The sequence below is a fragment of the Stegodyphus dumicola genome, chromosome 2 (genome assembly GCF_044657685.1).
Source record: "Stegodyphus dumicola isolate Sdum_Otavi_A_Nest chromosome 2, ASM4465768v1".
Taxonomy (NCBI): Eukaryota; Metazoa; Arthropoda; class Arachnida; order Araneae; family Eresidae; genus Stegodyphus; species Stegodyphus dumicola.
Window position 1 is genome coordinate 242,565,143 of NC_140769.1, and position 25,846 is coordinate 242,590,988.

At 34.5% G+C, this 25,846-nt stretch overlaps 1 protein-coding gene across 1 annotated transcript; it reads right to left on the minus strand.

Annotated features, from left to right (window-relative positions):
- Positions 1-15,914: 15,914 nt before the first annotated feature.
- Positions 15,915-16,848, minus strand: LOC118196135 (pfs47 receptor-like). Its single transcript, XM_035367539.2, has one exon. It carries the CDS (start codon positions 16,794-16,796, stop codon positions 16,317-16,319), a length of 480 nt encoding a protein of 159 aa, XP_035223430.1. The 5' UTR covers positions 16,797-16,848; the 3' UTR covers positions 15,915-16,316.
- Positions 16,849-25,846: the final 8,998 nt, after the last annotated feature.

Below are 25,846 nucleotides of genomic sequence, written 5' to 3' on the forward strand. Positions count from 1 at the left end.
TTTCAGTACGCCACGGTCATATACAAATAGTAGTAAAATCGATAAAGCAAAAGTTGCCAGCACAAGATAGTAACCCTACGTTTCCTATTTTAACCAATCGGAGCAAACAGTAGAAAAAACAGTGTGTAGGCTTTGTGAATATGCAAGTCACATTTCTATTTCTCCAATGATAGTCGCCGCGTACGAGTGTGGAGACAGGTCCAATCAGGCAGGAATTGGGGAGCGCCCCACGCGTGGCATAGTTTGGGGCGCAATTGCGTACGATTCCAGTGACCTGTAGTTCGTATTCTGGTCACTATGACGGCCAAACGATACATGGATTATGTGCTGCGCATACACTTCCCTATCTTCAGGGAGTGCCTAATGCTGTTTATCAGCAGGATAATGCCCGACCACATCTTGCTCGCATCAGCCAACGTGCTCTGCAATGTGTACAGATCCTTCTTTGGCCACTGGTCTCTCGCCAATCGAACGCATTTAGGATGTGATTGGACGCAATTTGCAGACACTGCCATTGCCGCGTTAAGAAGACGAACTGTGGCAAATGGTTGACAGAGAATGGAGAACCATTTCTCATAAACCATCCGTAGTTTCATTGACTGTACTTAGATGTGTTGCTTCGTGTATCACCATCCAGGGTGGTCCCACAGGTCAGGAGCCTGCACAGTGGCATATACGTGTATATATATATATATATAAACCTACAAAGCTAACAGAGTGAACTTATCCGTTGTGGTGATAAAACATGTATGCTTGGGCTCTTCAATTAACAGTATTAATTAGCTGTCCTTTTGATATAATGTTTTAGTTTTTGTTATAAAGTGTGCACAAACAAAAATAAATTACATCGATATAAGTTTTGTGATTGTGAGTGCTGTGGTTCGATCATTATTGGTGATTTTGTGTTTAGTCTTGATTCTAAAACGGCAGTTTTTTCCGACATAGAGTGTTGTTCTGTGTTTAGTGAAAATTTTAGAAGTCCAGTTAAATAATGGCTTACTTTTGAATAATATTTCATATCTTTGGATTATACCATGTTCATTTTACAACTTCTTCATTGACGAGGTAGGCAGCTTTTTTTTTTTTTTTCTGTAGAACAGTGTAACATTTTCAACGATGCATTATTTCAGTAAGATTCCATGTTAAAAATTTAAGTTTGTATTTATAATATTTTTAACTAGGTCTCGCAATTAAGGCACCCATCTTAGTTGTAACAACAACTCGTCCTAGATCAAGGGCATGCAGGTTTGCTGTTAAGCAGACCCCTAACAATAGCCTGACTTGTATGTTCTCAGAACTTATTTTTATTCTTAATATTGTTTTAACTTTAATTTTTAGTTTTAATTATATTTTCATATTCTTATGTTTTTTACCCTTTTTTTAAAAAATATAGTACTTAATTAAATTCTTAGTATTCTGATTATGTTCTGCTAATGTATTCACTCCTATTAAGTTGGTTTCTGGAATATGGTCCCAAATGTACATATTTTAAACATCATGTTTTTATTTTGACTTTTTTATTATAAGAAGCTTTTTTCACTTCCGGAGACTTTGTCAAATAGTTTATTTCAATTTTAAAATCTTATAAAATTTAAAAACTGACTTTCTGGCTCTTTTGTGCATAACAATTCAATTTTTGTCACTATTTAAGGTTCTGATCTCATTCTTGAATATATTTAGAGACATTAGGTACTATTTTTGGAAGCAGGCAAGATGAAAAATGAGCAATGCCTTTCCCGGGAATTGAACCGCAGGCGTGCAGACCACTACACCATGAAGGCATGCCAAGACTTGGACTTGGATGCTAGTATTTAGGCTGGCATACAGCTAAAAGTTAGCTCTTTCTAGCTCCTTAAAGATTACTAGGAAGAGCATGACAAAATAGGAGAACCTGAGTGAAGCTTTCTTGAAGAAAAGGTGAAAAAATAGAAGAAAAGAGGCAACATTATCCTCTGTGGAAAGCAACATCTGATAAGTACTGATAAGTAGACGGGGTCATCTAATGGTAAAGAAATTTTCTGGGCTGGTGGGAGAAAACATATCCAGGGCAAGATAATGTAACAAGTCAGCAAATATGTACAAGATGCAAAATTCAAAAATAAGGTTGCATAAAAAATATACAAGTTCCTATCTTAGGCAGAATAAATAAAATAAGTTCATACTGATGGAAATCCTACACAAGCAGTGCAAAATAGGCAGAAATTAAAATGCAGTACTGAAAATTTAAAAATAGATGCAAAATTTGTCCAAATACTGTGCAAGTATAAAACAGCCTATTTCAGTAGAACAGCGAGAAAAATAATTTACGACAGACAGTAAACAGAGTTAACAAAGCACTGTTTTTGAACTGGTGAACTGCAAAAGGCCTGATAAGAAGATCATCCATAAGAATCTCGTAATTAAGGTGCTCCGAGAAATTCACTATGGGGAAGGCTGCAGGTTTTCTGAAATATAATTCTGTATATAATTGTATATAATTTTATTACGCTTTGTATATGTTTAATTCTTCAATTTTATGTATGTGTATGTATTTCATATATTCCTATATGATGTATTCTTCTTATTTTATAATAAAAATTTTGTTTGCTTATTTCATATATTAATCTCCACCTACCCATCATGAACAACATACTTTTCAGATTCTCCACATCTTGCTGCCTCTCTTGGTCTTTGGCTTTTGTTAGTTGATTCTTAGCTTGTGATGTCCTGTAGTCACCTCCCCTTTTTCCACTTCCGATCCCTCCTGTTATTCGATCCAGACATACCTATGCCATGCGCCCTTTGGGCATACAAGTCATGAGCCGGACACATTGCATCTGAAATGCAATATTTCGGCACAATTGATAATGAATGAATGAGTGAGTGCCGCACTGGAAGCGGGGTTCATAGCAGACGGTCTTTTGGGCGAAGATTTTGCCTTTTTTCCTAGATTTCCAATTTCGACGGTGAGTCATATGGTGAAAGACAAGTTTCTTCGTAATTTTCAAAAAGAACGAATTGATTATCAGAAAGTTGGATCTGATGGAATTTCGTAGATGGAGGGCTTTGAGGTCGCTTGTTTAGTCTCTCTCAGGATTTGTTGTAGCGACATTCTGAGGTTAAATACTCCGAGGGAAAGGTTTCGTCTAGAGGCTTTCCTAAGCAGGAAAAATTCCCTCATAGTCAAGAAATCTTGCAAGTTGTTATCGGCTTGCTCATCTAAAATATCCTCTTGCCTTCACCGGGAATCGAACCACGTACCTCTGGAATACATGTTTAGCGTGTAGATCACCACACCATAAAAGCATGCTAAGAAGACGGTAGAAACATCTTATATATTATTGTACCTCTTTTAAAGGGCGATTGAGGTTTTTTAGGGGACCCAAACGCCAAATTCCGGGTGTGGAGAATCATCATCCAGTACTCTTTTAGTTCAGGCGCCACTTGCAGAGTCATTAGGTTACTTTTAAAGCAGGAGTGATGAAAAATTAGCAACGCCTTCGCCAGGAATCAAACCACGGACCTCTGGAATATGCACCCAGCATGCGGACGTCCACACCACGAAGGCATGCCAAGAAGGCGGGAGAAATACCTTATAATATATTGTCTGCCTGTAATATGATTTTTTACAGTTAGCATGACATTGTTGGGAAACTCCTTATACGTTTCTGGCTGGTTACAGCCGAAAACAACGCAAGGCGAAAACGTCGTGATACAAAACATCGTGCTACAAAATATCGTCGTCCAAAATAAAGCGGTTGAAAAATTTCGCAGTTTAAAAATATCGTGGTAAAAAATAAAGTATCTACAAATCATCGCATGTCGATAACATCGCAGACATGCTTTTTTTCAGGCTTTAATAATTGTAAATGGATATTTCTATAATGATTTGTGAGCGCAAGATGGAAACAAGGATAATCTTTACTTACATATTTTTTATTAACTAATAAATTTTTGCTGAAAAAGTAAGAAGGAAATTTAAGCGTAGAAAATTAAGGCAACTTATAGCAATTAATAGAATTTTAAACTGACATAGTTAACTAACAAAGGTCGGTAATAAATCATTTTTATAAAGTTTTTACTGGTAATTTTTCATTAAAAGTATAATCTAAAAATGTTTAGAAAAAGGAAGCTACTTAACTGCATGACCTTATCTATAAAAAATTGCTGATTATGAGATTATTTTCTTCACATTTGTCAATGTAATACTCTTATAATGAAAATTATTTCTTGTTCTGCTTCAGTTTATTCTTAAGTATTAAGTTTCCTTCTTACTTTTCCAGCAAGAATTTATTAGTTAATAAAAAATATGAAAGTAAAAATTATCTTTCTTTCCATCTCGCGCTCACAAATCATTATGGGAATATCCATTTACAATTATGAAAGCCTGAAAAAAGCATGTCTGCGATGTTATCGTCCTGCGATGATTTGTCGATACTTTATTTTTTACCGCGATATTTTCGACGACGATGTTTTTAAACTGCGAACTTTTTGAACCGCTTTATTTTCGACGACGATGTTTTAGAACTGCGATGTTTTCTCCCACGACGTTTTCGCCTTGCATTCTTTTCGCCCGCGATGTTATCGGCGGACACCTTCTGGCTATTGGTCTTCATAGACTCCTACTGTAACTGAAATTCATAATTTATATTGTACGCTGCTTTTTTTATCTAATAGTGTTTTGGAATTTAAATTGTTTTTTATTATTATATTTTGGTTTTACTTAAATCTTCACTATCAAACTTTAAGTCTTTCATTGCTCCTAAGTTTTCATAAACTTGATAGGCTTGATCTGAATGTATTATATACCATTAGTAACATTTTCCTATGAGCTTTTAAATGGGGTCACAAGAGATCTATTCCCCAAGTAGATCTATTATAATAGAAAGCCTACTAGCCCAGTCAGACTGACTAATACAACTTCTAGTCTTGAATCTATTCAATCACTTACATTACAACTTACTGTCGAGTTCGATCTAAGTAGCTTACCAAGAACAAGCTACAACTTATGTGAAGGAGATCCTCAATATCGCATCTGATCAAGAATTATTAATTGCAAGACAGGGAGGACAAATTCTTCAGTTGAAACAGCAACTTGATATTCGCACAAGTTAAAGGACAAAAACCTTGAATTTTTTAAAGAAGGAAATTTCGAACGAAGGGAGGTGAAGGAGATAAATGACAAGGGTTTTACGGAAGTAACAGCTAGACATAAAAGAAAGACGTTACGAATACAACCCAAGGAAATGCCCTTTGATTACTTACTTATTACACTGGTTATCATAAATTAAGGAAAAATCACGATTACTGAAAAAGGTACATGTAGAATTTAATGAAACTTACCCACAATATACAACACATAGTAAGGTATCAAATAACATAAAAAGAAATTACCAGACAAATATGGTAGTATAGAAATTAGCACATGAATAAAATGAACAAATCCAAGGTGTCAGTTTGCTATAGGAAAGTACCTTTAATATGGAATGTGATCGCCTCTAGAAGCAATACAGCGATGTTTGATGCTTTCAATTATGCGGTCTATCAGTTCCATAGTAAGCGAGAGCCATTGCTCTTGCAAATCAGTTGCAAGCGCGACAAGGGTCTAAGGGTTCGGATTGAGAGCAGCTAGACGTCTCCCTAAAGCATCCCAAACGTGCTCGATAGGATTCAAGTCCGGGGATCGAGCTGGCCACTCCATGCGCATAATTGTTTCCTGTTAAAGATAATCATCTACGATGCGAGCCCTGTGTGGTCTTGTGTTGTCGTCCTGTAACAAGAAAGCATCACCTATCGCCCCGGCATATGGCCGCACATAAACATCAAGGATGTCATCTATAAATCTGAGCATTCATGATTCTCCTTGGAAAGACGTGGAGGTCTGCGCGTCCACCCAAAGAGATGCCACCCCAAACACAGACACTACCCCTTTCTGTATGCATCTCTTTCATGGATGTTTGACGGATGATAACGGGTTCTAGGTTCTCTCCATATGAAATAACCCTTTCTAGACTAAACCTGGACTCATCCGTAAAGAGAACCGCCCTCCATTGATCAGGCATCTAGTGGATATGTTGTCGTGCCTACTGAAAACGGTCCCTCCTATGGCGTGACGTGAACGGCACACAAATCGCTGGTCGCCTCGCATGCAGACCACCTTCGTGAAGCCTTCTACGCACAGTTGACGTTGCCACGAACCTTCCGGTGGCTGCAGCAAGGGAGGATCTAAGAAGAGTCGGAGTAGCGGTTCTATTCCTGCGTGCACATAATGTCAAATATCGGTCATCGTAGCAGTTGGCCGTTCTTGGCTGAACCATCTAGATGCCGAATCTGTGGTTTGAAATTGCCTCCAAAGTCTATGAACAACAGAAGGACTCACATTTAGCCATCTGGCCACTTCTGTTTGACTTTGTTCTGCCTCTAGTCTCCCAACGTCTCTCCATCGCAGTTCTGCAGGTAAATGATGCTGGAGGTCATTGTTACGAATTGGCTATCTCAGATTTCTGATGTCACTATCACAGTGAAATATGTGGGCTTGCTCTCAAACATGGACTTTTATTCTCCTCGCAGATGACGTATTCCGAGTGCAGCGCCACTAATTTGCATATTGCAGTTTTACTCAACTACTCTTACTTGGCAACATATTCAAATTTTACACGGTTTGGCTTATTTTTTGGGAAGTTATCGCTATTTTTGTGATTTTTCCTCAGTGCATTTCGTCTAAATCAGAAGATAGTAGCCCCAAATAATTATTTTATTTTGTATTTGCCCAAGTAATTATTTTACAGCATTTAGCGTCTAGTTTAAGTCCTAAGAAATTGGGAATTCCAATTGAACAAATTATGCCTACGCGTTCCAACGATCTTCTCATTCGTTGTGCAACCAAAGGGCATCTTATAAAACTACAGGACTCTATAGCAGGGGTGGCTAACTTTTTTATGCATAAGATCTACTTTTTATCTTAAAAGTGTGTCGAGATCGACTTGTTGTCATAGGTATTGTCTTTTTTGTAACACGGCTTACTTTTTGCTAATCTAATCAATAGCTCGCTGAGCATACCTCGTACTGAAATATAAGGTTTACCTACCTAGTAAAAAACAGCAACAGTAATTATTTGAAGATTCCAAAAACTCATGTCAAAGGAATAGAAAGAACATGGATAATTATTAACAATATTTATTAATTCAAAGTAGCTACAGATAAAGACAGATTTAGAATTTATTTTGTTGCCTTAACATGAATGGGAAGACTGAGTTTGCATGTCCCTAACCAAGGAATCATAATTAGGTGTATATCCTGACAAAGATAATAATAATGAGTCTTTAGTATGGGAATCAGGCAGAACAGAATATTGTTTAGTCTTCGTTAATTTCAAGTATGAATATGCCGATTCGCATAGGAATGTCGATCCGCAACAAGAATAGATATATTCGCTACATTTGGTGATATTTGGGATATTTTTCTCGGTTGACATATTTCCAAAAATCTTCTTCAAATTTTTGGGCTTGTAAGATTAAGTCAATAAGTAAGTTTGCTAACTTATAATTTCATTTTCTAATGTATTTTGATCCATATGAAATATGTCTGAAATTTTTTTGGATAATGAGCTTCGAACTTAAAACTTTTTTAAAAGGAAAAGATATGAATTCCACAATTTCTTTAATTTTTTCAAAATCCTGGAATTTTATCTCAAAATCTTCAATTACATTTTGGATTTCCGCGACATATTTGTCGATCTTATAATTAATGTTTTTATGTTTTTCTTAGGTTATCCGCCATATTTGGAAAATGATTTAGATTATTTTGTTGCAGATCTTCTATTAGCAAAATAAATTTTGTTCTATATGCGTCTATGCAGCTGATCATATCAATTATTGTTTTATTTTTACCTTGTAATTCTAAATTTAAATTACTTAATATTGAAGTAAAATCAGTAAGAAATGCTAAGTCACTAAGCCAAGTTTCATCATTTAAATTTTCAGTTTCCATCTTGTTCGTGAAGAAAATCTATCATTTCAGGCAATAAATCACGATATCGCTGCAAAAATTTACCTCTGTGTAGCCATCTGACATCGGAATGTAGTAATAATTCAGGTTGGCCTTCATCGAGCTGCAGTTGGAAGAAAAGCCGTATGACGGAACTAATCGAATTAACAATTTTAAATGCTATGCCCATTACCGCTTTTGTGTTTAGTCTCTTGTTAGCTAACACTTGCTGGTGAATTATGCAGTGATATCTTTAAAAAGCCAGGGAATTCGTTTTCCTCTTGACATAGGGCTATAAATCCATTTATGTTAACTATCATTGCAACTGCGCCATCCGTTGTTATTGAGACTAATTTAAAAAGGTACTTTTGAAGCATTGAGCACGTGTTTAAAGGCTTTAAATATTTCTACACTTCTAGTCCTTTCCTTCAAAGAAAACATACCCAACAATTTATCTTTACCTGTAAAATCCTTAAAAACCAAACGAACGAAAACAAGTAATTGTGCCTTATCACTTATATCTGTCGATTCGTCACACTGAAGGGAAAAACAAAAACATCTATTAATATCATTATATAACTGCTCTTTCACATTTACACTCATCCTTTCAATTCGTCGCATCACTGTATTTCGAGACAATAGTAGATCTTGAATAGCAGCAATAAGTTCACTCTTGTTCTTAAAATCATTAAAAAGTGAATCTGACTTTCCTAAAAATATGTCCTTTACGAATTCAACAATCGGAAAACGACTTACTTTTTTTGCTAAGAGATAGCTTACTTTGAATGATGCAGTAGCTACTGCATGTGACTTCAAACTTGGCTTTCTAAAAACGCTTTGTTGATTTGTTAATTGAGTTTTAAGATTCGTAACTTTATATTTTCTCAGTTCAGAATTTGGCGGATAATCTGTTTGATATTTGTCATGTAAAGCTAAAAAATGTCTCTCCAGATTACCCTTTTTAGCAAAGGCTACTGAGGCAAGGCATATTAAACAACAGCATTTATCATTCAACATTGTAAAAAAGTAGTCGAGTTCCCATTCTTCATTGAAATGATAAGTTTTCGATTTCTTCGGTTTACTACTCATGTTCATCATGGGTATATTAGAACGCAAAGAAATATGACAATTTAAAGAATAAATATCGAATTAAATATTTTTCTAGAAAATTAAAAACTCATGAAATGCGGCTATTATCTCCGTTATATTGAGAGAAATGATAATAATACTGCATACTACGATCGGACACAGTAATACAAGTGTATTAAAATCTGATAAAGATATATTCAAATTTACAAGAAGTATGTTAAAGTTACAATATATTTATTGCAGTTTAAATACCGAAATCTTAATTTAAATAGAATTATTGTTATTCCTGATATATCTGTAATACTGCCTCTTATTTTTCTCTCAGTGTAATACACGCAGTTAAGAGATCTGTTGCCGAGAATGCTCACTTATCAAGTAAATAGATATGTAAGAAAAGCAATTTGATTTAAAACAAAGAAAAGGTACTTACATTTTAAACAGAAGAAAAATTGAAACCCAAATTGGTCATTGAGGGTAAATAATATTGATTAACAATAATAATGTTAATGCAAGAGAAAAGAAGCTACCGTATGACACTACCAAATATTCAAGCAAACCGACTGTGTTCTTCGATGAATCGAGCATTAACAGTTGTGTTCAGGCTTTGCGTCCGGTGACAAGTGTAATATATAAGTAAAAATGTATTGTACTGGATGGGCGGAGATAACAGTATGAGGCTGTCAGAATTCTAGGTGGCAAATTCCCAGACTGCATTATACTATTGCTAAAAGGTTTTGTCTTCTACAATCGCTTCAAAATCTATTGTACACAGAATTCCATTCCAGCCATTGTGAGCGAGCGGCTAAAATTAGCCTCGCGATCGAGAGGTCGATCACGATCGACTTGTTGGCCACCCCTGCTCTATAGCATCTGATCAAACCTTAAAAAAGTCTTTCAACATCAGAGTACCAAAGCAACTTAGCGAAACAATCATCGACTTCACAGTACCCTCAAGTTACACCGTTGACGATTTAACCTCAGCATTTGAAACAAACTCTCCACGTGATAAGGAAGGTGCCATACATCCACACACTTCTCTGTATCGATCAGACAACTGTAGCAATTGGATAATAAACGTGAATCGGGACTACTACCATAAAAACTAGATCACAAGGTTGTTTGTTTATAAGATTCAACTCCTGCCTGTACTGAAGATACGCCAAGCTTCTTGTTGTTATAACTGTCAAGGGCTAAGACACCAATGCCGCAACTTCACGGAGCCCCCGGCTTGCGTACAGTGGTCTCATTCACACAATACTCCAGTCAGTCACTGTCAAGAAACCCCACTGTGTGTCAACTGTACTAAATCTAACGGCACTAGAGGCACAAACTTGGATTGTCATCACACTGCGAACTCTAAAAAATGTCCCAACTACAAGAAGAAACTTCAAGCACTCCTGACAAAGACAAATCAGTTCTAGCTACACAGCCTAGATTTACCATCAAAAACTTCACATTTAGTGGCAACAAGCCACATGATTCATAGATAATTAGAACTAGGTTCTGATTTCGGCCTCTATCAAAAATCTTTAAATCACAAGAGAGCACTCTTTTATAGCAGCTCGTTCACATAGCAAAATATTTTATTTTTTCATTTAATTCTTTCATTTAATTCTTTGCCTACAATAGTATATATTGGGCTCTTATCCCCCATAGTTTGGAAAGCTACAGAACACACCATTTCAACCGCATTAGACACTGAAAGGTAGTTTCTTAATCGCTTCAATATACTTTCCACCGAGTAAAGACATAGACACATTGCTTTTGGAAATCGACGATATTAAACATTTGCTCTTTCAAATATATTCTACTTGGAGGAAACTTCAGCGCCTCAAATTCCCTTTGGAGTTCTGACCATGAAGATTCTCGATCGGCATCTTTATTGGATTTTACTGAATCAAGTCATATTTTTTTTTTATTGTTAATTCAACGGGCGTAGGGTTGGTCGGATGTTACATTTGCCAATTCTGCTGTTGTCACTTTAATTCAAGATTAGATGATTTCAGATTATATTACTTTAAGTGATCGGGCAGCAATATAATTTAGTTTAAGCACTATAATTAATACTTTGACAAAACGACGCTTTAAAACATCATTTGGTTGCCTAGGAAAACTCAGAATTTACCTTAGTCCCTATGTAGATTCTCTCACTTAAAGTTTTCAAAACTGCCGTATAGTAGCAGATCTTGATCAAGCTTATGATCAGCTCATAAATATATGCCAATCAGCATGTCAACGGTCCTTCAGAATAAAAACATTTCGCAATAGATCCAGTGCTCCCTGGTGGACAGATAAACTGTTAAAAAAGAACAGCTTTACAGAAACTACGACGAAAAGCTCAGGCTGCTCGTTCCCTTGAACCTCAAGCTTTATTTGTTCAATATAAAAAAATCTCAAGCAGATTATAAGTGACAAATGAAAGAAGCAAAACTACATTTTTGGCTCACATTTTGTCAAAATACAAAAGATTCTTTTGAATTACTCTTTTAAGGTAGCTATGATCTAGATCATTTGGCCAACTACTTTTGTCTCTCAAATACAACCAAAGACTAAAAAAAAAACCAACAGATAACAGTCGCATTTTAATATCTGCAACTTTCAAGGATGATAACCCAGAAGACGATACAGCGACTCAATCTATTATTAAAGAAAACTTCAATGCATATATATCTTCATCGCCTTCATCAGAAAATCTGTACCAAATTACTTTAAATTAGGTAAAGTCATCAAGCATTTAAACCCAAAAAGGCCTTGAGCCTGATGGTATTGATAACGTTATTTTACAAATTATCTACAAACTTTCTTTCATCCTCCTTTTAGTCTTCATCAATGTGGCTAAAAATTGCGTCACTCTTTCCTACTTCTTCCAAATGTGCAGAGATCGTTCTCTTTTATAACGCAGGTAAAACCCTCTTAGAAGCTTCCTCATACAGACCTATCTGTTTATTCCCAGCTTTGGGGAAGTTAATAGAACGTATGATTTTAGGACGCTTGCAATTTTATTTATATTGTCATCTTAGATCAGTCACAATTTGGATTCTTTAGAAAAAATAGACAGAACATGCCCTTTCTCACCTACAAATAATCTTACAGAATAACAGAAACAATCAACAGCACCCTTTAATCATTATCATGGACATTCAAGGAGCTTTTGACTCCTTTTATGGTGGCCGGACATAATAAATGCTTTGGTCATTATGGGATGTACATCTGATCTTATTGATTTGGTCAGGAGCTATCTCCAAGATAGAATACAGATTACAATAGACTCAGATATTGTAACCAGAAGGCTTCAAAGAGGATGCCGTCAGGGCTCTTGCTTAGGACCGATACTTTGGACCATAGTTCGCCAATTCGATTCTTCAAGAAATCAGACACTTCCAAGAAGGTGAAATAATTGCCTATGCAGGCGACTTCCTAATAGTCCTACATGAGAAGTCAAAACTACAATCGACATCTCAGTTCTGTTTTGATATATATAATAATTGGATTCGTAAACACAACATTACAATTATCTCCTTCAAATACTTCGTCAATGATAATAGGTGCAGAAAGACCCTTAGAAAGAATCCTACCTCTGAAATTACAAGGACAATCGATTAAATTCAGTAATCAAATTAAGTATCTAGGTCTGGTTTTAGACACCCAACTATCTTAGATTCCACACCTGAAGCAAGTGAAAAGTAGGGTTATTATCATAAATAATCATATGAAAAGAACGCAGGAAAATCTTGGGAAACTTGCTCCCACCTATGAAAATTATAATAGATCATCGAAAAAATTGTCCTTTACTGTGCTCGAATCTGGACAGTTAATCTAACTAAACATGCTCGTCGATTATTAAATTCTATAAAGAGGATGTCCTTTCTTCACATCAGCGCAGAGGATATCGCACAGCACCAACAGCGGCATTTCTCTCTTGAGTCTTTCGCTCAAAAGTAAACAATACTTTATGGAATCAATCTTACTATCCTACTGATTATGAATGAAAAATGCCAGAACTCCTTTCTCATCCAGCTGTCAATGATTTACATTCAAGCGCCAATACTAAGTTCATTAATTATTTTCCCAAAGATCTTACAATTTACGCAGTTGGTTCTAGATTCGATGCTGGAACAAGATGTGGATTTTGTGTTTTACAGGGTAACGAGACTGTTCACAGATGGAGAAGAAGACTCAGTTCAAATAATTCAATTTTCCAGGCCGAGTTAACCGAAATAAAAAAAAAAGCACTTCTAATTTCAATTCGATTTTCAAATAGAGTTCTAGTCTGCACCGATTCTTAATTAAGAATTAAACCCATTGCTGGAATACAATCAAGGAGCCCTTTTATTTGAAATTCTAAACCTCCTGCTCAAATCTCTATTAGAACTAAAACCGAGCTTATACTGGGTACCAGCACATACAAGAATAATAGGGAATGAGCAAGCAGACAAATTAACCAAAAAGTGCGGTAATGGGCTTACATCTACCAGAATATGCAATACCAGGATCTTTTCTAAAGAAAGAAACATTCATGAGTATGTTACAAGAACGTCAACTTGGCTGGAATAACGGTACAACGGTTCGCAGAACATACAAGTACTTTCCCAAAGTTCCTACAGATTTATCTACGTTCTCTAATACAATCACGAGTTATACAACTAGTCATGAACCTTTTATGACTTACTTAAATAGAATAGGCCTATCAGAGAATGACTTATGCAACTGTGGTCATCAGGGATGACCCGATCACTACACTTTTAATTGCATTCATACCAAAAATTTTCATTTACGATTACCTTCAGAACAAAATTATAATGGAAATTTATATATAAAATTATAAATATGCTTGAAAATGCATAAATTGAGCAGATGTTTTATTTATACTACTTAATATGGCATTTTTCAAAAAGCATATTTTTAATGTTTTCCATTTCAAAATTGTTGATCATTATATATGTTTCACTTCGTGGAATACGCAAAGTTATAATTAAATATTACTGTAAGAGTTATAGCATTTTCACTTAAAACAGTTACTTTTAATGAGCATAAAATCTATATAAATATAGTTAATTTGTTTTTATACATATGATTATACGTATATATATGCAATAATGCATATACATATATACATATTTTGCTCGTGTTTGTATAATGTTATGTTTTCAAACATCAATTAATATTATTTATTTATTCTTTCTCCACCACCACAAATAGGTAAATAAATAATCTTGCATTGTAAACAAAAGTCTCACATTTCCCGCTTTGCCTCAGGTGAAAAAATATGTAGGCATGGCTCTGTTATTTGTATCATATCTGTCATAGAATTTATAGTACTAATGTATTATTGAATCGCTTCATGTATTCATTTAATTACTATAGTACTTTGCATATTGTTACTGAATCCTGCATTAAGTATCTTTTTCAATTATAATCACATCTGTGATTTTACATATATTATTACTATCCCATTGAATCATTTCATGTAACGCTTTACTCGCTGTGATGTTTTGCATAACGTTACTTGTCGGGTTTTAGAAGAAATAAGTTTTCCCTTTTGTGATGATTCACGTTAAGAAAATCTGATTTGTGAATAATGTAACGGTACGTGTAGGGTAAGTAGGGCACTGTTTAAAGCACCGAATGTAATCACCTAATACACTCTGTTACTTTATTTATTTATTTATTTATTTTTTTGTTTCACTCATGTGTCACCTATTAGCATCATTCTTAAATAACTATTTATGCATTATAAAATACCTTACATTACTATAGTTATTATGTAAATCAACATAAAATGTAATGCGTCACTTGTAATAGTGCATTAAATTACCGTTTTAAAAATATTTCACATATTACTTTATATTGCTCCATTTCATAATATTAATACTGTACAATACTATAGACTAACGTATTCATATATCTTATCATTAAATGCACTTTATTGTTGTACTATTATGTCATGCATTGATGTTTAGCTTACTGTCATGTCATATTTAATCACTGCATTATAGTATATGATTCCAAGTATACCAGGTCTATAATATTATGTTGGTTCACAATATGAAATTCTAACAGAAAAGAATGTATTAAAGTACTAATTATATTATCTGTGACGGTTCACATAATGTAATTACCTACAGGAAGTATGGATACTTGATTAATGATCACGAAATATATTACACTATTCTATTACTAGATGTAACACATCACATATAGAAATGCATCTATTATCATTTCATGGACTTTAATAGCTTTAAAATATATATCTGTGTAATCTCATTAATGGATTTCTAACGCATACAGAAATTGGCACAACTTTTACGTATTCAATGTATATATGTTGCATTATGGGACAGTCCACTCAAGATTATTGTAACCTAACTTTACATGGCTTATGTATCGTATGTAGCAAGTTATGCAAGACATCTTTGTAATCATTTTCGTAAACTACTTTTCTCTAACGTTCCTAGTTAAGAACAATTAACGGCGTTCGGGCTTCCAGCCACTACCCTGTTGTGCTGGCTGCTTGTTGTTTTTTCCACTGATCAATCATCATTCCGTTCGGTTTTACTTTAGGTAGGAAGCCTGGTCAGTGGCGCATAACCATAACCTACTGAGCTGACGCTGTTCTCGCTCTGTATTGCGCAAATCATTTTGAAATAAAGAACATTTATTATTCGTTGCTGCTTCTCTCTTTTTACGGAGTTTCATCACTTTTTGACCACTCCTTCCTGGTGTTGCATTTTCATTGCCGGATAGTGTAAATATGAAAGTCACAATTTCACATTCTTATTTTAATTACGTATATATTTTCCTAAACATGCAATTGGAGAAAGAAGAATAAGTTATCCAAAATGAGAAAAGACAGCATATGCAAATTTTTAATCATTGACATATAAAAAAAAATTTGAATGCTGCAGCAATATGCAAATGAATTTCTTATTATTTTGCAGATTAAATTTTGAAAAACTTTTAGTTGTAGTCTTTTTTAATCAGTCCAAAAAAGAGTTGTCCCGTGATTTGTGTACATAAACTACCTTATTCAAAGTAGATGAACAAAATTCAGTAGTGCTTCACACATGAATCACATTTTATAGTTATTACTTTATAAAATTATGGCCATTCGTGGAATTTTATAGTCATGCTGTCAATAAATCAGGCATTCTAAGATTCTGTTCTGTAACTTCTCTTCTAGCCAATAAGTAAAATTTTAATGTGTAATTTAAAAAACAAAGCATTTAAAATGTGTAACCAGTTACGTAAAAGATTCTTTTCTTTTAAAAGATAATGGATTCACAAACCAGAATTTCGAACTCACAGTACGAGTATACCTTTCCAAAGAAAGATGCAAAGAGGCATTTACGGCTGGGTACAACTGTACCTATACCAACAGTTCCTTCTTGCCATCTTCTTCCAATATACAGGCATTCTCCTTCACGAGAACATCCACCTTGCAGGACTCCGTGAGGCATTTCTCCGCCTTTGTACCATTGCCAAGAGAGTTCTATATTATCTGGATTACATAATACTTCATATTCATAATAAGCATATTCATTTCCCTTCCATCCTATATAACAGCAGCCATTACAAGGTAGAAGTTTACCAATGATAGTTTCTCCGAAATGATTGACTCGGCATACATAAAGAATGTTGCCAAATGCTTCTCCTCCACATACGGCATGGGGTGGAACATTACCCCGCATTGAAGCAACCCAAATAGCTGGTCGACGGTAATCTTGAGGAATGCATTCACACATCTTGAACCTTACCTTCCTAATAATTACTTGATCTTTTATTCATTGTAGCTTGACTTCTGAAAATGATATAAAAATTTAAGTTCATCTGATAATATTATCAGACGTTGATTAAGCGGCCGTCAGGGCTCGCGTGATCACATAATGGTCTGGAAACACAAGCTTTCTTAATTAAAGAATGATAAACAATCAAAAATTGTTTATTACCTCAGTAAGATAATATATTCATTAATTCATTTTATTTGAAAGTAAAAAATTGAAAAAGATCATGACATTTTAAATTTCATCACATTCTCCTATCCATTAATTTTTTTTTTCTGTTCTTAGAAATTATGCGCTGAAACTTTACAAAAACGACCACCTGTAGTTTCAAGCAGGTGGTCCTCACAGAGGTGATCGCCATAGAAAAAATGACTACCATTGATGCATTTAATCTGTTTGCTTTCCAGAAAATACTGGTCAGTTCGAGATACTCTGGAAGTGGCCGCTGTGAGAGGTCTTTTGTTGACAACTGTTAACGAGATATTAAGGAATAAACTCTCTTATACATTTTTAAACTAGGTTTGGCAGCACTGTAATCAAAAGTCATCAATGACTGTTATAAATTATAATTGCTGCCGTGTGGCTTAACCCTTTCAGAAGTGCTATGTAAAAGAATTAAAACTATGGTAAACCTTTCCATGAATTGTAATTTATAGATCCTAAGAAACCACAATTAAGGCTTCAAAGAAATCTAGAATAAAATCCGGAATTTTAAGAGCTAGTATATGCTGTTATGAATTTTGTATATACGCAAATAATTTTAGTGAAATTATATGTAAATTGTAATATTTTCTTGTAAAATGTAACCGGAAATTCATTAAGAAAGTAAAGCTCCACCGGAAAAATAAGGCTATTCATTTAAAATTGAGGTAAATGGCTATGGCAAGCTAGCGATAGTTTTGCGAGAAATCGCCAAACTTGAAGACGTTTTGGTCCAATCTTTGTATATCTGTAACTGATCCTTTCCTATGTAACTGTACTCTTTCCAGCAATTTCGAGAAATCGAAAGTACTGGAAATTTCTCGGCAGATGGGAGAAAATTATATAAAGAGGATTCGGAGAGAGAGCATCAGTTTTCAGTTTAGCTCAGAGTACTGAGAGATTTCTCAGGGAACTTCCGCAATGAGGCTTTTATATTGTCTTGTGTTTAACGTTATTAGTAGTTTGAAGTGGTAACTACTGTCTGTGCTCTGTAATACCGAGCAGAGCTGTACATGTACGTTTCTGATAAGTTCCAGATCTGTGAAATGTTTCTTTTGGGAAAATTAATTTTATCAAGCGGTTATCGGTTCTGTATGTATTCAAACGATTACGAACCAACACGTACGTAACAATATTTTGTATCACTGACCCCATTAAGACATTGTTTTCCATGTAACTACCAACTGTTCATTTTTGTTTTTTGAATATATTTTTGCATGCTTTTGATGTGTATCTTTAGAAGTGGGAGCTTGAGTGTATTTATTTAAGTTTGGAGTAAAAAAATGCTAAAATTTTCATACGAATTTAATATTTTAGAAATAAAATTTATGTTCATAGACCCTTTCATTATGCTGCCAAGTTGAACATACTTATGTAAAATATGTAAAAAAAAGCTTTTGAAAGTGATTTAAATTCAATATTTTATCAAAAAATTTAACAAATATTACATTACTATATGCGTAAACTGTATCATACTGTAAATAACTAGCATAATGTTATAAGGAAATGTAACTCAGCTGAAAAATGAAAATTTACTTCTTTTGAAATAATTATATTTTAGGCTTTAGATAATATATAAAAAGAACATCCTTCTTGCTATAATATCAAGAACTTCCCTTCTCCCCGCTCAGTTTCGATCATCGAGCCCGTAAGGGTGGTTTTTTAATTTTTACTTCCTTGTACGAAGTAAAGGAATTATTGCAATCGCAAAACATTTCGGGTACCACATTTCAAAGGAAATATCCATTTGGACGATTATCGAATCCATTTGTGCGATTTTTTTTTTGCCTGATGTCTGTTCGTACAGATATACTCATAAAGAGGTTATCACATCTAGCAACGGTCGATTCTAGACAGGACAATTCTGAGAAACGAGATTCTGGTAGCACGGGAGGATTCCTAGCAAAAACAGCTCCGCTGGAGGCAAAGTCCCGCCTAGCTACGAAAACGATGTACCGGCTATGCGGAATTTTTTTAAACTTCGCCGAAAGTGTTTCGGTTGGAGCTCTGTCCCGTGTAGAGATTAACCAATCAGACATAAGTTCTGCTTCTGAAGGATCAGGTGATCCCAGTCTGAGCGATAATCGATTGCTGTTTGGCCTTCAACTAATTGTAGTAAATGAAAATGGTAACCTAGCTACGTGGGCTTCCTGGAAATGTCCAGGTTCTGAGAATTGTCCCTTTTGCCGTCAAGTCCCTCATAGCCAAAACATAATGTGATTTGGACTTTACGTCCATATGTTGGCGAGTGGACAGTGTGGGAAGATTAACTGCCTTCACAGGACTAGAAGCTCCGTTTTTACGGTGGTCCATTCTGGCTGAGCAGGGATTGTAAGGGTACTGCCAAATCTGTCTCGAGCTGTGTGATCGCTATATCGTTGATTTTAAATAAAATATGGAGCTGAAGCATAACCCATGTAAGCCTAGGTCTGAATTCTTCCTCTGGTGTCATGTACGTACGGACAGAATAAAGGGCTCTTTTTTTCCAAAAGCGATTTTTTTCGCGACCTTTGTACTTACGTATGTATGTCTCTCACCTAACTCAAAAACGATTAGCGTAGGACGTTGAAATTTGGAACAAGGATCTGCTATAACATCTTAACTCCCTTTTTTATTGCATCGGCAATACCAAACGTATATGTATATATGTATATCAAAAAACTGAAAATAGCAAAATACTGAACATTCAATAGGGGAGTGCTGCCATTTAGAGTCAAAAGAAAACACTTGAAGCTCAAGATTTCAGCTTTTGGTGTACAAAACATTATCACTTTTTAGGAAGTTAAAAAAGTGACCAAATTCTAGTATTCGGTATGGCCTTGGCGATATTGTGAAAATTGTCGCCAACACCAAAATAACGGGTTTACTGCTCATCATAAGCAAAAAATACTACTATCATGACTAAAAGAATCGCTATAAATCGCTAAAACTTAAAGTCCGCTACGCTCACAGATGCAAAATGGCTATACAATAAACAACTCAAAAAAACAATAACCTATCAAATCTTGCCAGAACTGCTGATACAGATTGTAATCAGTATCATTTCCCGAATGTCCCCAAAAGTTGCCAAATCCCGTGTGTACCGTACATTAGGATTATGCCAAAATTTTTAGTTTTCTCAAGATATAAGAGACATTCTGCACAGAGTTCTGGAAAGTTTCTTTTCGGAGTTTTCTATGCAGAGCTTATTTCTACATAAAAGAGGCTAAATTAAAAAAAAAAAAAATGGCTTAAAAATTTCATGAACTAACAAAGTTATACCAAATTTATGAAAGTAAACGATGCTTTCTTATTACAGGAACCCACTTAACCGCCGAGAGAAAAGTGCTGGAAATTGCTTATTTGGATCAAGGCTCAAATCCCAACAATCGATAAGGCTACATGTGAACAGGGGCGTAGCTAAAGGGGGCAAGGGGGCATCTGTTCCCGGGCGCAGAATCCAAGGGGCGCCAAACTGATGTTACGACATTTTAGAATTAAATGTTTTCCATCCTTGGCAAGCAGTAGGGGGCGCGAAATCTTCAGTTGTCCCTGGGCGCTAAAAACCCTAGCTACGACTCTGCATGTGAATCTCCGTGATTGTCCCGATGTGTAACTTGAATACACGCCTGTTTTCTTGTGAAAATCCTTTACACAGGCCTCTTTCCGCTTTTCCAGATAGTCCTTGCGGGCTATAAATATAAATGATCATGCCAAATTTTTATCAAAACAGCCACAACATTCAGTCGCCAAAAAATGACAAACTTAATTGCCAAATTTTTAACTTGCTTCTTTTAAATTTCGTCAGAATCTTTTTTCTGGCGCCACATTAATAACGAAGTACCAAACAAATTCACTTTCCATCAGCTTTCTATCTTAAGATCAGGGCAGAAGGTAATAAATCTTCAGTTGAAGGTGCAAGGTTGGCTTTGGCAGTTGTTGACGATATTTATATATCATTTTACACAAATTCCCTTTTCCTGTATTAAAGCAAGCTTAAGTAATCAACCTGTTTTAAAGCTTTAAGCTAGCTTTAAAGCAAACTTAGTTAAGTATTGCATTTATAACTGTAGTAAAATAAATACGGCTAAAGTGCAGAATCACCTACATATTTGATTGGCGTTTGTTTGGCGCTTCTTACAAGAGTAAGAAGAATTGGAGTTTTTTTTTCAATTTTCTTTGACTTTTTAAGTGCAAATAGATCAATGTGTACATGGATAAAGTCAAGGGAGTGCGCAATGCCATTTTTGTGCAATTCTGGGATGTTTTTTAAGTGAAAATAGATCGATGTGTACATGGTTACCGAGTATGTGCAATTCTTAAAAACGCGCCAAGCAGTGGACGATTCTGCACTTTCCCCATAAATATTTGGCCGAAAGTTGCCATACTTCTAGCCTCAACCGGGAAGCTATGAATAAGGTATTTCATGAATATATTAACGGCTGAATAGAATTTAGATACATATTCTATAAAATTTTAAAAACAATACTTCCATATTCAAATAGCCACTGCATAACCTTTTGCGATACTTAAAATTTACATGTTACAGATTGGATGGCTGAGTTTTCAAATTTTAGCCACTGAATGATAAATGCGAATGTATTTACATTATAATCATTAATTATTAATTATAATGTTATAAAATGTGATGGCCACTATAATAAGGAAGTATTGATAAATCCGCTAGAAAATTTTATCACTTAACCACAGAGTATTTTTATTATTTATTTCATAACTGCTTACCTTTAATACTCAAATTCTCATTTCAGACAGGTTTGAACATTAAATTTTTCCAAATATTACTTTTAACATGTCATTGCTGCCATACACAAAATCTAAATGTTTTAGAACCAAAAACGGAAATTAAAATATTATAAACTATTTTCTTTTTCTTCTTTAAACGTAAAATTTATATTTCAAACTATTCATGTAAAAAATGAACTTAATCAAATATATTATTAATTCTTAACATTATGCAATCAAAAAATGTGTATTTTCAATTAATTTCAAGTTTGAAAAGCATGGAATCGAGGACTATTCTCCAGTTAGTTATATTTTTATGTATCACAGATTGAGTACATTTGTCTCCTATATCATGGAATGACAGCAAGTTTTCACTAATTATTGTACATTTTATTGCCATGTTTTTTAAACGTTCCCTTTCCGTGAACTATTTCAATGAAGAAGGGCTTATCAGCAGCCGAGTAATAAAGTCGCTGAGCACTGGTAGTTCGGTTCGGGCTTTGAATCCTGGCGAACGAACAGTCTGAAGGGCCTTTTCGTGGTTTTCCCTATGTGTAACGTCTATACGAGCCAGTTCCTCTTATTAAGTCCTCCTCGAGAGCATCCATCCTCTTAGCCAAATAGCCCTGAAGTGCTTTGCCATAACTAGATCAACCAAAACCAAACCAAATCATTGAAGAAGAACGATTCATGGCATGCCAAAACAGAATTGAATTACGATATTTTTTAGGCTTCAAAAATATTTCTCAAACAATGCATTTGTGTACAACAGTTCATAAACTTTAAATGATTATAGTGGATTGGATTATTTGGATTACGGCAAGTCATGCGAGGGCTAAATGCTTAAAGAGCAGATACCTTCTTGGAGGTCTTTTTAAGATAATGATGATTTTGTTAATGAAGAAACAGGCAGAGGATACCACGATCTTGATTTATATTTTGAGGATGACGTGACCATAATAATATTTTTATACTTCGATTTTTATGACTACGTTAATTTTAATAACGATAATCTTGGTTTATATTTTGATCAAAATATTATGATTAAGATGATGACTTCAACTATGATTAAGACGAAAGTGATGATCGTGATTTATATTGATGGTTATTATGAGAACGAAGTCGAGAATGAAAGCAATTATCTTGAGCTATGTTTTTATGTTTATGACGACAAAACACAGGGGCGTAGCTAGAGTTTCCAGCGCCCGTGTGCAACTGAAAATTTGCGCCCCTTTCTTGGAAACAATTTCATTAAAAAATTTCGTAGCATCAATTTGGCGCAACTTGAATGCTGCACCCGGGGACAGATGTCCCCCTTGCCCCACCCTAGCTACGCCACTGACAAAACATGACGATATATTTTTATATTTGATATTAATAACGATGATCTTCGTTTAGATTTTGATGAAGATGATGAGGACGGAAACGATGGTTTTGATTTTATATTTCGGTAACTGATGTTAATAAGAATGATCTTGATTTAGAATTTAATGAAGATGATGGCGGCGACATTTAATGAAATTTAATGAAGATGATGACTATGGCTGTCAAGAATAAAAATCAAAGCCATGATCTTGATTTATATTACGATTGTTATGGCGACGTTGACTTATAATTTGATGACGTCTATGACATTGTTGATAACTGTAGAGTATCGATATTCATTGTTATCGGTTTTCTAATTTGGTTTTATTTTGTATACATTCATAACAGCAAGACATGTTTTTATATAAAGAAAATGTTTTGTGACTAATTAATGATGATAAGAATATCTAAGCCTTGAAAGCCTTTTAGTACGAAATAAAATAATTAGTTTACAACTATAAGAATTTTCATTGTTCCTTCTCTTGAAGAGTTACAACAAATTAAATTATCGGTGACAGATAGAATTTAGTAAGCAAGGTTGCAGAGCCATTAAGTCAAAAAAAAAAAGGGGGGGCGGGGTACGATTTGAATTTAGACGTTAAATATGTTTGCCCTTTAGTTTCTCATGAGCTTTGATATTTTATTTTGGATGCTTTAAAGTTATATCGTAACATCACTTATAGCACTTAAGAATATGACAAAGGCTATTACCGAAAGAAAATACGGAAATGAAAGTGAATGTTTCCAGACTTCGCGAATTTAATTCACACTTAAAGCGAGCGAAGGCAAAAAAGATTTCAACGAAGCTGATGAAAATTATAGGGAACAGTACTTTTCTCTTAAATTAAAGGTTCAAAATTTTGAAAACAAATTCTGATGACAGATCGGTTCAAGTCCCCTTATAATAGAAAGTAACGGTTTGCCAAAATTTGGAAATTCAAAGATTTAATGGTTGTATTAAATCTTTTTTGTTATTTTGGAATCAGATTCCAGAATTTGTGAGTATGAAGACATGCCGGCTGAAGATAAGTTCCAATATTTGATTGAGGTAATTTCTCCTAGGTTTCGAGCTGCCAGTTTAATAGAGATTTCCCCTTCCCTAACGGGTCAGAATTACCCCAAAGCGGCTGAATTATCGAAGGAAAGATTTGGCAAAGAAGATTTGTTTGTGCAAGTGTACGTTTGTGAATTACAAGTGCAATGAAAAATGTTGTAAATGATAGGAAATTTATAGATTTGACTGCTTTATACCATCAACTCGAATCCCATTTAAGAGCTTTAGGTATGTTAGGAAGATCTAAAGAAAACTTTTCAGATCCATTGTCTCCCTGGACGTGTTTTGAGAGTGCTAGAAAGATCTCGAGTGTCTAACTTTCTTAATGGTAGCAACAAGGATGCTGAAAGTCAAGGATCCTTTGAGAAGCTCATGAATTTTAAGGCAAAGAAATAATTATTATTATGCTATTCACTAATTTTTGTTTAAAGAAATATCAAACTGGGGAGGCTGAACAAAAATGGATCTAGAAGGAAGAGATGCATTGGGAAAAGAATGAAAGAGAAAGAACTCTTTCTCTTCTCTTCTGGATCTTCTTCTTCTTTTCCTTTTCTTCAGAGAGCTAAGAAGGGAGTTTCCGCTTCCCGTTCTGTTTGTACTTAAAGATCTTCTTAAAGAAAATGGGTTTGTTTTATACTTAAGGATCCAACTCACAATATGTTTTCTTTCTTAAATAGCTATTTTTATAAGTAAAGAAAGACTCCTATCTGATCCAGAGTAATAAATTTTTTTTTAATATTTTTTACTCCCATCCATTAGGAGACAAATACGCTTTGAGAAAGGTCTTATTAAGTTTAAATTATTGGCATGTTTAATAAAGAGTTCTGTCTCCCCCCTTTCATTTTTTTGCTTTACATGTATAAGATTAAAACATCTATAAATAAATTATGATTAAAATGGAGTTCGACACACAAACATTATGATCTCATTTGAGTTAAGCTCTCTATAGTATTACAAAAACAAATAAAGTAGTTATAGCCTTTTCTAAATTGTGTCACGTTTTATAATTTTTTCTAAGCGATGATGATTTGACTCATTTCTGGAAAAACCTCCCTTTTACTATGTGTGTTACCTCTATATACCACGTGGGTGGGTGTAAATTATGATTTAAATATGTGTCTTCTACATACACATATTCTCTCACTGCACTTCTAATTTTAATTTTGAGTAAAACAAAATAGTAATAACTTTTTCTGTACTGTCTAAAGATAAATTCTATCTTATGACATAGTTCATTCTAGTCTTACTGATAATACTGAAATATTCAACAAGAAGCGCCATATTATAAGAATTATTGAAGAGGCAAAATTTAACGTATATCATATTATCCCTAATATCAGGAGACTATTTTAAAAGCGTTTCAGTTATGCTTAATTTCGACGTATTCAGTGTGAAGTGCTAACCTAATATATGATGAGATTATTCGGAAAATATACGTATAATTTGAAGGCCTCCAGTTTCTATGATTAAGTTCTATAAATTACCCGAAAATAAACATCAGTTCAGCATTCAAGTTTTTATGTAGAATGATTTCAACTTGGTAACTGAGACAGTTTTAAAGGTAATCTTAACGCTTCATAAAAAATATCGAATGATTTTTCGACGTTCTCTCATAACCCTGAGATGAATATTTATTTATTAATGGTATTAGTAAAATAATTTATTATTT